This window comes from Lagopus muta, chromosome 1 (assembly GCF_023343835.1).
Source record: "Lagopus muta isolate bLagMut1 chromosome 1, bLagMut1 primary, whole genome shotgun sequence".
Classification (NCBI taxonomy): Eukaryota; Metazoa; Chordata; class Aves; order Galliformes; family Phasianidae; genus Lagopus; species Lagopus muta.
In genome coordinates, this window is record NC_064433.1 from 91,216,881 (window position 1) to 91,230,865 (window position 13,985).

Genomic DNA, 13,985 nt, shown 5'->3' on the forward strand with positions numbered 1-13,985 from the left:
CAGCAGAGAACTGCACAGCAATGTCACGATCATACGTTAGTTTAAAATAAAAGAATGAAAAGCGGCAACACAAGGAAGCTTTGGGGTTGTTTTATGAGCAGCCAGCCATATTGCATTTTCTAGCCATGAAAGAAGCAAAGCCACTTGTTTCAAATCATTACGTGTTTCTTTAGGTAGTCACTGAACAGCCTGAAGCTTCCTGACACTGATATTAAAAACGCCTGTGCAAAACCAAGGACTTTGCCTTGTTCTTCATTTCTAAAATGTTTCAAAGAACACTGAAGAGTTATGGACTTCTAAAGCCTTCGCTGAAACTATCAAATGACATTAGTACTTCAAACCATGTGGTACACGTAGATTTCAGAGTATTTATACATCAACATGAATACTCGTGGCATACCAGTATCTTCAATACTTGTATCTACGGACATAAATTGTAAAAGATAAGAGGATTTATGAATACAGCAGCATACAGATTGTTTGCATAACATCAAGGCGCCCAAACAGATGCCACTCAGAAAATAGTTCAATAGTCTTGCATTCCTAGATGCTATAAACATCTGAGACATCTGATGACTGAAAATATCTTCATGAGTTTATGACACAGCACCACACCAATCAGTCTTACAAAAACTCTTATCTAATCACAGAAAGAAAAAAAACCAACAGCAGTAGACATTAAGTTCCACATCTTCTTTGAAGACCATTTCCCTTATAATCTCTGAAAACCAGATCTTGCTTCCATATTACTGCAAGATGCATGGATGTACACAAATTAGTGCAGTATTTCAAACATAATATTGGTGGCTAGGCTACCGTATGTTGGTTCCACTTGTTAATCTTCCGTTATAAACAAATTCATGCTAGCAAAATGGATTTAATATCCTGTATTACAAACTGAATTAGTCCACAAACTTCACAGCATGCTAAAAGAACTTCAGCATGAATTTAAACCCTATATGGGAAAGCAAACAAATAGGAGATCTCCTCTTACAGGTGACTCACTCTGAGGTTTGTGCCAGATTCGCACATGACCAGCTTTGTAGAACAGCTACAAGACCTGCTAAACTGACAGAGCTGATTTAAAGATGCATCCTCAAAATGATCCCTAATTCTCAACTACCGTGCAAGAATCACCAGTTCCTTCGTTACACTGACATCTAGCACTGTGTGGAAGGGGAGAAGGAATGAAGACAACCAGGGGAAATTTAATGCAATATCAGTGTGCTTTGGAAGCTGGCTTGTGTCAGTAACCAGGCTTGGACACATTCACTAGAGAATGGAATATAATTCTAAATTTGCCTTCACCCTTTCACCTTTGTTCAACCATGCTCATACCTTGCACTGAAAACACCAAAGCCAGATCACAGAATTTGTCTTGTAGGCTTAGCTCTTAGGCGTAAGACCCGTATCATTAATGGTATTTCACTTTCCAAAACTGATGTGTACTTTAAATATAATTTCTAATTTAGAAGATAAGTGTTTACAGCAGAATATTTCCAGCAGAATCACAACCCAATTTTTAAAATGCAAATGTGAGGAAAAAAGCTGGTGTAAAGGTACACCATGTCATAAGGTGACCAGCTGACTCAGCACATGAAATGGTATGCATCTCTCAAGGGCAGGCTGGCTTTGAGCATATTCATAGCTATGAGCCCATGGCTGGGATTAACTTCTACCAAAGTGCTAAAGGCAAGGGATCTCTTGTCTTGCAAGCCAAGACAACTAAATCACAGAAGACAGTGATCGTCAGACAAACTCTGCCCTTGCAGTCTGATTGTTTCTACATGCTTATACGTCCTATGATCTTCTTAATGCTGCCAAACATTATACTTTGCTGAAAAAGCCAATCTCATCAGCTCTTTAATTCAGGCCTAGATGAACAGAAGAAATGCCACTAAACAAACATACTTTAATTATTAGCGTAAGAAATAACACAGGTTGCTCAGGAAGTAACGTCTCCTATTTATTTCCATGAAAACTAGAACAGATACAAGGAGCACAATAACACTGTTCGCTGGACAAAATTTCAGCTACAAACACCATTTTTCAACAGTCACCACCATTAGGTATGTATTTTTACCAGTGATGAAGAAGAGCCTGCATGCTGCACCTGTAAAAACCTGCACCACAAGAGGTCCACCGTTGCTGTCACCACTGCTGAAACACACCACCTGCTGCCTCACTGTGCTCTGGTCTCCACCACTGCTCAGCAACTGTCAATGAATGTCAATGGGCTCCATTTTTACTACACGGAGCAATCCAATGACACACCTTTGCTTCATACACACCTCCACATCAGATACCATGGTGTCAGACTGTCTCCTTACTGCCATCTGTCACATGGCAACAACACATAACAGAATACTATCAGGAAGGTTCAATCTCTACTGCCATAGCACCAACAACCGTCCTTGACGCTGTGTGTCAACACAATAAAATAGGAGGCAGCGTTTGTAGAGCACTTTGCTACCCCTTCCAGCACTTCTGAATTTTAATAAGACCCCCAGTTATTAAAAAGTAAGTAAACAGTAGCACGTTTTACCACACATATCATTCAATCACAGTAAGAAGAAACAAAAAAATTCTAGACAATACTCTCTGCTAATATAGACTTAAATCTCCCACATTTCACTACTATTTTGATAACTTCTTACAGCTCTGTGAATGCATTTTCCTTGGAATATGACCATTGAGAAATATAAGCGAAATAGAGGAAGCATCCTAAATAATCCAATTAATATGGTTAAGAGCTCAATACATAGCAATTCCTAACTCCCTGATTCACTTTTTTCCTTCCTCCCTCAAATCTCTCAAAGCTACAGCTCACCAGCCCCCCTTGAAGTGGCACTGCAGCCTAGAACCTTACAGCTCAGGCAGGGAAATCAACACGACCAGCCTGGAGAAGTTCAGGTAAATGCCTCTTTTTTTAATATATGGCTTGGTTTTGTAAAAATTCTGAAAACGTACTTTCATCATTTCTCATAAAGCTTTTGAAAAAAAAAAAGAAAGCATTACAAAAACTGTGCCATATAGTTAAAAAAACAAACAAAAATCCAAACTCTTACCTGAGCCTTCACAGGCTGGCTCTACATCCCAGTGCAGTTCACCACTGGTTGTAATGTCACCAGTACATTCTAAACTGGAACACCACTTAAAGAGGGAACTGAAGAGTCATAAATATGGGAAACCTCAAACAGAAAATAGAAGATAATTTTTAAGTCAATTACATGCTGAAGGATCTTCCTATAGTTTGGACAGTCAGCACCTGACTTCTTCAAAATATCAGCATGTTGCCTCTGTTGCTTTGGTAAAAAAATAAATAAATAAAAGAATTCCTCTTTATACCATGAACACCAGCACCAGTAAGAAAGCCAGACCTGAAGCAGTGAGACCTGTCTCTGGAGTCCCAAACATAGTAGATAAAATGGACATTAATCCAAGAAGATAAACACTTGTATTAATGATTATGAATAACTGCTCTGTGCAATGATTAAGCTCTCTGTTAAATATTTTGGACTTCAAACAGACATTTCTGTATCTGCACATTTAAAAAAACCATCAAATAATAAAAATGCAGTTTTTATCACTCAGCTCCCTAAGATACATGCATACTGACAGCTACAGGAATCTCTAACGCACACTGACCTATCGCACCTTTTTTTTTTCCTCTTTCACAATCAGATGATTCTTATTTCTTTAACTTCTCATACTGCACTTTATTAGCTTACAAGTTCTAGAAAAGAGAAATAAAGATCTCTTCAAAGCCTTGCTACAGTTTATAACCCATTTATGGTGATGTCTACACAGCATATCTGGACTGGGCAGGGCAGCACTCAAAACAGGTTATAGAGGTTTAATTTCTTTGTAGTTTGCACATAGCCTAGTTATGCTTGTTTGAGTACTGTGGAGGACCTAAATGTGAAGAAATACCTCAATAACGTAAGCCAAGGCTAGTAATTTTAAGTAACTGGTAAATTTAAGTAACTGGATAAAACATGTAAGAGTATATCACAGTTCCCTCTTAGAGCAGCTATCTAAAAAAACCTTTTTCTGTTCAATGTAAAAGACTTGGAAAAGACTTGGACTTGGAAGACAAAACAGGCCTGATACACATAGCACATTCTGCTTCTGCAGCTCTGCCAAGTTTACACAATACTTCATGCCAGGCATCCACTTAAACAAAGTTTCTTTGCCATCTGAGGATGGTGCACCTACCCAAGGTCAGATGGGCCTCTGTGAATCATGACTTAGTTAACTCACTTTTGCATCCAACAGCATCCTAAACTTCTGGCCACACTTCCCTAAATATAAGGGCTAATTGCTACAGATAAAGCTTACAAATCTTCATGTAACCACTACAAAACCGTAGGGTAGGATAATTACCACTCAGTCCAATAGCATGACAAGCTTTTCTATTAAACCAGTAAGAGCTTTCAGCTCATGACATTTTCTACTGGAAATTTTATGTGACTCAATTGTTTTTCTTCCTCTGTTTCTACAGTTGTAACTGAGTTTCTGTAATTGCAAAGACAAGAACTGAGGATGAGATGTGGGGCAGAAGAAAATGTTAGCATCACACTGACTTCAGAAGAAAACTGCATGTTTAAATTGCACCCATGTAGGGACTGTGAACTTGCAGCTCTGGGCCAAACAGAGCCTATCACTTCATTTCAAACAGTAGCAGACAAATTTGGGGATTTAATTTTTTTTTTTTAAGCTTACAAACTAGTACGTGCCTGAAGACTGAACACGTGCCACAGAACACAGCATTGAGCGCAACTTTGCAGAAAAAGGTAAGAGATTGCACACTGCTACAAAAGAAACACTGCTGGACATGTCACCTTCATATTTACTTCAACACAAAGTAAGCTCATTGTTCACGCAGCATGCAGCTCATTCACTTCTACACGATGCCATGACAAAGTCTGCTTCAAATCTATATGCTGTAGGGTTTAACTCTGTATTCATACATTCGTATGCATGATTCTACCCTAACTTACAACTTTCTCGGAAATGTCTCTTTTTATTATAAATATAAGCAGAGCTTTCTTATATTTAATCTCAGTAAGATGGAAAAGATGGTGAAAGGAAGTGTCATTCTATTTTTAAAAGTGCATATCTGAGGACTTGGGCTTGCTAGAAGTATTTGCACTATGTTTACTGTAAAAACACAGCATTGAGGAGTGCTGTTTCTGCTCTACTATATAGTTACCTTGATTTAGAACATATGCTAAACCAAAGCCATCTTACTACCTGATACAACCAACAGCAAGTTGTGCTGTTCAATAACAAGGGTGGAAGCAGATTGCTTGACTCAGGACAAAGCAACTTCTCTAACAAACTATACACTAGGAAACTTTGCACCTAGGAAACTTTCTCCGTATAGTGGTGTTGCACTATAGAATCCAAACACGTTAGACAAATGAAATCTATCATTATTACTCTTTCCCTAACCATGTGATGATAAACACCACCACGTGCAAGGTAAGAAAAGCAGCAAATGCAGGAACTCTCTTGTTCTGGAAGTGAAGCGGTCTCAGCAAACAATAGTAGCACAAACTATAACTACGTTAGCTGCTTAAGAAACCTTGACAAATGACAACCTGATGTCTGAGGGTCCTGTGAGGAGCCCTTAGAGGATGACTGATCAGAGGAGGACTGTGGTGCAGAACCCTCAGCTAGCTCTCGCTGTCTCTGTTGTTCTGCCTTCTTAAGCCTCAGGCGCTGTAGACCCCTACGGATTATAGCTAACTCGGGTCCCATTAACTCTGACAAATGGAAGGAGAAAAAAAAAAAAAGGTATGTAAAAAAGAAGCATCAAACATACAGTATACAGAAATAAGGGTGGAGTAGGGAACTGACTGAAGAGAGAAGCAATGGATATTATGTGCAATTAAAGGGATAAAAACTTCACAAATCAATCTACCGACATCCAGAAATTACTAAATAATATATTTAAATTGCTTTTGTCATCTTAAATGCTCAAATCATTGGACTCGGAAGTTCAGAGCTTGTGTCACACATTTTCCCTCCCCATCTTAAAACATTTCTCAAAGAATTACTAAAGAAGAAAACAAACAGATCCTGACTGATTCAAAACAAGGGAAATTACAGAAGCATTCAACAAATCAGAACATTTATGGTATAAAATTTCAAAATCAATGTCATGGCTCTCTGGTGTCAGAAATACACAACACATTTTAATACTGTTTGAGGCAAAACAAACCTGTAAAAAAAGTAAAGTGTGGATCATTGAGAGAGTTGACAGAACAGCATCTAATGAAAAAATAGATTTTATCATGAACTCCATATTTATCTCACATTCCCAATAGGTGAGGATTCAGAGTTTGTAAACACTGTTAATTGGTCCTACAGAGAAAACAATTTATTGGATCATAAATGTTTCTTAGCATCATTCTCTTAACAATCTACCCTTGCAGATCTCTCTTTAGAGACTTTGTTTCGATCATTTTGTCTTCACACATTTGTAAGCCACAGCATTTTGGTGTGTACCAGGTCACTGGCTTGCTTAGTAGTATTTTTTTTGAAAACTACTATAAAATCAAGTGTACTGAGTACTTTTTCATTCTGTAAACACTCTTTGCAGATTTCCTCCAACTTAAACAAGTGCTGCATAACAAGCACTTCTTTTCATACTATACGGATTGTGTCTTCACTAGCAATAGCTGAAAGCACAACGCTGATCTGCTTACTGCTCTCACCTGTAAATACAGGACTAGAAGCTAATTGAGACTCATACAATCACAACAAATTCTATGGCTAGTTCTGCTACAAACTGTTATCCTAGATCTATTCTGAAAGCATATTTATCAAGGACACCCTGCAGTACTCTGAAGACATGAGGAAATCTGCAACGAAAAAAACAAAAACGCCATGAAATCTTAAAATATTATGAAAATTACATTGGTACCTCACCTTTCAACAAAGCAAAAGCTCTACAAAATATTTTGCAACTCTACTCACTCAGTGAAGCAAGCAAATTTGAACTTCGGTTTCATAATAAGACATAAACCCAAAGTTATAATCTAATCATTCAGCAATTAGTGGTAGGCACTAGTTAATATCCACAGGTCTTACAGTAGAATGTCCTAGCACCACTTCTGAAAGTGCATCTTGCCAGTTCAGGTTGATAAGGTATAACAAGAAGAAACAAGATACAGTTCTTCAGAGGAATATGGTATTAAGGAGATTTTCTAGGCATAGCTTTCATATGCAATGAACATTTGTGGAAATTAAAAATCCATAAATACTAGAAAATGTTTTTGAGGAAATAGCAAATATCAAGAGAGTCTAAAATTGCAGTTTTCAGTACTTGCTGTGATTTACTGCCATGCACTTCAGAGATAGCTCCAATTTAATACAACGTGAATTCAAACTCAAAATGTAAAGAGATAACTACCATGTTAAAGACATAACTACTATGTGGAATATATACAACATCTTTTAAGACATTTCAGAATCTCTAAGCAAATGTTTATATTGCCAGCAAACAGAGTAAGGAAAGAAAAGCTGAACAGACAAAAAACCACAGTAAGTTAATGTCCCTTTCCCATTCAAAATTTAAAGACAAGGTCACCTTATATCATCAGTATGTTATCTCTTTCTCCTTAATGACAAGCATGAAAGTTTCCAGCAATTATCCTATCATGTTACAGTAAAATATTTTTCAGATGAATTGAAAGAGCAGGTTACTGAGACATTTCTCACAGATCTTGCTCATTATTTGCACCTTATTCAAACATTTCAGTGGCATTCCTCTAGAATATGCATTCTCTCATAGAGAGTTATCCCAACAAAACCCAGCACTGAACTACTTTTGCATCAACTCATTTTTAAATCAGTACATTTTTTCCTCTCCAAACATTAAGAGATGAAGAAGAGCACACCTCAAAGCTGAAATGCTCAACACATGGTATATTTTCTGGTACACCATACCAACAACAAATTTGAATTACAGTGTATGCATATATACATACTTATATAAAAATATATATATAAAGGTGCAATTTCATGAGTCAGTTTACTACTATAATGTGCACTCAGTATAGAAATCTGTAGAAATGTTATGAAAAGCTGCTTAGTAGCCTGTTTTCATGGTATCCTCTTTTTCTAAATAAGTCACTACCCTGCTAACACTTTTGCATTAACATTCAAGCTTCAATCTGCCACAATTTCAAGCAAAGCGACGCCTGAAAGCCTCTCATTTTTGCTCTTCCATTTTTCAAACTTCTTCCTCAGTCATCCAGGTTTTACAAGATGTCTCTACCTGACCTCCCAACTCACCTCTCACTATATTTAAACTACTTTGTCTAACATCACTTCAACCTATTCTGTCAACCCAAAAAAGCAGCAGGTATGTCTAAATGCAGCTGCCCACACCCATGGAATTCTGTTCTTGATACAGTGTGCGGTGCTTTCATATTCATAAACTAGAGGCAGTGAGTAAATAAACCACCGTGATGGAGCACCATCATGGGTTATTGTAAGAAGATCGATGTTGCAAAAAGAAAATTTATATTCAAGCCCACCCATTCTGAACTCCATTGCTCCTGCTTTGCTTCGACCTCTGCCCATTCAGAGTACTGAATCTGTCCATCCAAAGACTTCTTTTACAACTTAACTGTTTTTAGAAATGGTTACAGATTAGCCAGGATACTTACTAGATGTGCTTAGTTAAAACTAATCCTGCAAACTATTTGAAGATGACACTTGGCCCTAACTAAAATCCGCATAGGGTGAAAAGAATACCAGTTAAGTGGGACTTTCTTGAAGCAGCAGCAGCAGCCCACTGGCACTCTTTAGGTGTAGTCAAAGCACCTATAAAACATCACAGAGTAAGCCAGAAAGTATCCGTTGTCAGTCAACAAAACAAAGCCACTACAACTACCACCATTATCCCTTTCAAATCTGAATACAGAGTCCAAATTAACAATGGGAAAGAGGAAATGTTCTTAAAGAGCTGCACTGAATAACAATTTCAGCTTCATGCTAGCATCATAAACTTTTACTTAGAAATTCAGAGGTTCAGAGATGTCTCTGGTTCAAAGACAAAGAGGAAGACACTTGTTAAAGGTGCCTTCTTTAAAATGGTAAGATAGAAAACATGTAATTCCAGAAATGTTCTTTACTGAATTTTATTATGCAAATCACAAATTTATCACTGGGGACTAAAAGCCTCCACTACTGATCAAATTTTCCAGCATTTACTCATTGATATAGTATCCAAATTACACATATTATATGTTCCTCTCCTCACAGCTTATTTTTTTTAAGTAACGTATTAGAATAATTGCAAGGTTCAAGTGCTCAGAATAATGTATTTAATGAATTTCAATGTATATCTTTAGGTTCTCTATCTTTCAGATAGCAAATACTTCATCAGTTCTCAGCTGTGCCAGAGACTTTGGGAGCAGCAGCCACAGAATGCTGAATAATAATTTTTTTTCTGGGAAATTCCCATTTCCTTATTCCACTTTAAAAAAAAATTAAAAAAAAATCAAATTCTTGTGCAACTCCAAGGGCTGTGGCACCTTTTCCTGCATGCAAAAAGGCAGGTGAAAGCAAAAGGTGCTCTTATACTTCTGCCCAAAGAAACTTCTGACGCCAACTGTGAAATACATTTTCTTCCCTCAGCACAATAAAGATACAAGACTATTTAAAACACACAAGTTCCAAGATACACAATCTTAAAAAGCAACACGTAGCACAATTTATTAAACAATAATGGAATCCCGTGGAAAATAAGCCCTATGTAGATACTCTTAAGAAGCAAAAAATAACATTGCTGACTGACATGTCTACCTCTTCCAAATAAAAACAGGCGTGGGTTCTGCTGTTCACTGCACTGACACTGCTACAGCCAAATCACAGTTGAAGGAGGCATGACGTTACTCACATTCCATGAAGAGAACAGTGAATTTGGAGGAGGGAGGGCAGAATAAAAGCAGTATTTTCTTTTTTTCATTTTAAATGACACTAATGTTTATCCCTTTTTTACATTTCCCTCTTCTGGTAAATGTATACAGTTGATGTTTTCACTCTTTATTTAAACTGAAAGCTTACCAGTCACTTGGTAACTATAAAATAGTTAGTCTTATTAAGTATCAATAGAAATCAATTACCCAAAATATCCTAAAATAAAATGGCTTATCGAATTGTGACAAGATGGATTTCTTCTCACCAGACTGATGGAGCACAGGTTGAGATGAGGCCCCCAGAGAAGGCCTTTGTTCATTATCAGGAGAGGACAATAATGAAGTTGAAGGGGGACTTCCTGCTGAAGATGATGTTGAAGGAGCTTGGGCTGACATCGTAGAAGATGAAGATGATGGAAGTTGTTCAGAACCATCTACTTCCATCGCAGTTTCTGATTCTGTACTAGCTGGCACATTATTACTAGCAGAAGCATCTGTCCGATTAGTCCCACCTTTGATGGAAAAAAAAAGGCAAGAGAAACAAAGTCTCAAGGGTAGACTTACTCTGTTTTTACAGAATCTTTTTCATTATTACTCATATAGCATCCATATGCTTAGCTCTTCAACGTGCACTAAAAATTTGTAGCTTATACCTCAGAAAGACTGATAATCAAGGCCTTTATATCCATTATAAGCATAATCTCTAGTGTAATTACTACTCTTGGAAAAAAGGAAATAACCTCTGGACCGCGATCTTCCTCGTCCTCGATTACTTTGTGCAACTTCACTAGCTTCTTCAAACCATCTTGACAGCATGTCTGACATCCTCTGCATTAGAGAGACATTAGGACTCTGTTCTCCTGTAAAAACAGTGATGCTTAACATTTTACAAAAGCATTCATTATCCCCCCCATTACTTCTTCACTTAATAAAAAAAGTGCACAGCAAATTACGTAACTGGTGATTCCCTGAACCAATGCCACTTTCAGCACCACAGCACAGCACAAACTGCCAGCTGAATGTGGCATTAAAATATATATATATAAATATATATTTATATATATATATATATAAAAATTCTTTCCTCTCTCCACTCTCTCTCCACTATTCTCTGCTTTACAATTATCTTTTGTAAACACGATATTGTGAACTATATGTCATTCAGTTTCAGATGCTGGTTAGAAAAGAAAGCCCAGATTTTTATGTTTTACCAGCTAATTATAAAATAAGCAATTACATAACAACAAAAAAAAAAGACACGTTTTTAAACATTCCCAGAAGGTTCCTTCATGATTTAGATCTACCTCATGAGGACAGTTAAGTAAAACAGTAGAGTTCTTTTAAGGTTTTTATTTTTACATTTTGGATCAAGTTTCAGGATTGCAAAGACACTAAAGCAACAAAATCTTTGCACATGTTCTCTTTAACATAATCCAAAGCATTTTCTTCTCATTTAACTTCTTGCTTTATTACATAGGAAACAAAATTTGTTTCGAGGGAGAAGATTCCATTTGTCAACAGCTGAAATGGAATGCTTGAATCTTTGTGTACTGCATTCTGTTAAGTGTTTTCAATCTATTTATTTTCTTGAATATACTGACATCTCCTAACAAAAAACCATTTCACTGGATGGACTGTTCCACGCTACGTGTTTGCTCCTTAGCCTCTATGGCAATATGCAAAAGTTTTGTAATCAATGATCATAGGAAGTGATATCACTGAGAAATGCAATTACTTATCAAGGTGCATACACAAAAAATATTTCAATGGCCTGCAGACAAAAGCTGACATTGAAAGATCCTGGAATATATTCAGCAAAAACATGTATGTTGAGAATATGCCTCTTTCAAAGATCAGCTCTGCTACCCGCACAGATGTTATGGAAGCTGAAAGACTGACCAAATATCTGGAGCAATGATATTTGGAGCTGTGAGGGTTGCACATAATTTTCACTGCTCAGATATACCTTGAAAACATCATTAGACCTCACCTTTGTATTATTTGCTTCACAGTTGAGTTTAAGAGATAGTGTTGGGAATAGAGAATGGGAAAAAATCATCCTATATGTAAAAAGCAATGCACCTCAATCTTACCCAATGTCCACATCTATCCTCATCTCTACACTGTGGGTCTCTGACCTTTCCCTGGGATTCCCCTGCTCCCTTTCTGCACCTCTAGTAGAACAGTTCTGGCCTCAAATGTTTGAAACACAGAATGGAACGCAACAGCTGATAAAAACGTGAGGAGATATACAAACAAGCCTGTAGAATTATGAAAGCATTCAGTGAGCAGAATGCTGCCCTTGATTAACATCAGCCTGACTGAAGAAACTTTTCTGTTGAGAGTATTCACAACGTAGACAGTTTTTGAAACCAGTACAGAACAGCATTACCTGTTCATTTAAAAATAAACACACTTAAGACCTGACTGTTCCTTAAAACACACCAAAAAACGTTATTTGGAGCATTTCCACATAAGAAAAACTGAGAAAAAACAAAAGAAACCAACAATCCTTTCCCATCCTGACAATCCCTACCCCACAAGAGCAAACAGATTACCATCTCTCTCCCGTTCACTCTCAGGCCTTGCTCTTGGGCCAGTGTCTGACCAATCCCCTCTTAGCCGCAAACGTTTAACAGGAGGTTGCCGTAACTAGAAAAAAAAAGAAAAAGAAGAAGAAAGCTATTATGTAGTCGTTTATATTGAGCTGTACCAAATTTCAAGTTTAAAAATAAACGCTGTATTCCCATTTTCTTAAGATACAAAAAAACTTGTCACACAAAATAAATTTGTATCAGCCATATGCTCAGCCCAACTATGAATAAACACAACACTGTATCAAAAGGCAGCAATAGTTTTAGCTGTACAGAATTTTATCAGCTTAAATCAATGGTTCTTAGAACTATTACAACTTCTATTTTACTTGATATTAACTTTACTGTATTAATTGAGGCATTCCATACTGAACAATAAACTCAGCCTGAATTCCACAGAAATATTCAGCCCTTCAGCTAACAATTACATGCAGTCTCATCCTGATGCAATGTAGATTTGCATTCAAGCAAGGGGGAAAAAAAAAAAAAAAACCATTCAGTCACTGTGAAAGAAATGTTATGAACAAACTTTAAGCTATCCTGTAATTTTTAATCTTTTTAATTAAAAAAAAAATTGTGACAAATAGTACAAGAAGAGTACTATGCAGTTAGAGCTACTTCTGCAAGCATGAAAAGAAACAGCCAGAGAGATATGTACATTCAAAAAGGCAGTTCAGACTTGGGAATTAAGCATGCTGGTTGGCTATTTATGGTTTATAAAAACAAAACCAAACAACAAGAAGTAACAACAGTAGTGACCAGTTGTGCTGTCAATTTGAGATTAAATGCAAAACCTCTGAAAGTAAATTAAAGCATTAACGTTCAGGAGCCAGCAGGTTTGGGAAGAAAGCTTCATATTCTTTCTGCTCTGTAGAACTTAATGCAAGACTGAAAGAAAAATACCATTTAAATGAAATTATCTAACAAAATGAAATTGCAGAACATATTCTGAGCATACAGAAGAATATTTAGGATCTGCTATTAATAAGCAGTCACAATCTTCCCTCTCTGTAGAAAAGCAGGCAATCAATTCTCCACTTTACATTAGATTGCAATTACATAGGAAGAAGAAAGATGAGAAACCATTTATTTGTGGCATCATTTTTCTGAGTTTCTCTTTGCATTCCTCTGTCTCAATCAGGTAACAGTTTAACTCAGCTGGACGTTCTTCCTCAATCCTACAACTCTCTATCCACAACAATATTTGCAAAAAAGAACCAATCATCCAGAGGGAATGGGCTTAGATGGAGAATTCAGAAGCATGGGCAGGGCGTGAGGGCAGAGATGTTGTAGGTACGGACACAGGAGGACAACACCTTCTCAGCAGCTCACCAGTGGTACTTCACTGCCCTGCAAAGGTTGGGCCTTAACTACAAGGGTAAACAGAAGGACTAAGAACAAGCATATGGAAGCAAATGGCATGCCATATTGGCAGACCAATAGTTCTCTGGTC

General features: G+C 37.1%; 1 protein-coding gene across 7 annotated transcripts in view; it reads right to left on the bottom strand.

The window, feature by feature from the left end:
• DCAF6 (DDB1 and CUL4 associated factor 6) overlaps window positions 1-13,985 on the bottom strand; it is an 81,844-nt gene that overhangs the window by 30,013 nt on the left and 37,846 nt on the right. For 4 of the 7 annotated variants that reach the window (XM_048937162.1, XM_048937145.1, XM_048937154.1 and 1 more), the window contains exons 8-11: window positions 12,497-12,590; window positions 10,679-10,798; window positions 10,205-10,450; window positions 5,607-5,771 (exon numbers count right to left, since the gene is read on the bottom strand). In XM_048937162.1, coding sequence (XP_048793119.1) covers window positions 5,607-5,771; window positions 10,205-10,450; window positions 10,679-10,798; window positions 12,497-12,590 — 625 coding nt within the window. The remainder of the gene's footprint in view (window positions 1-5,606; window positions 5,772-10,204; window positions 10,451-10,678; window positions 10,799-12,496; window positions 12,591-13,985) is intronic. The other 3 variants (XM_048937180.1, XM_048937173.1, XM_048937188.1) reach the window with 1 other exon arrangement.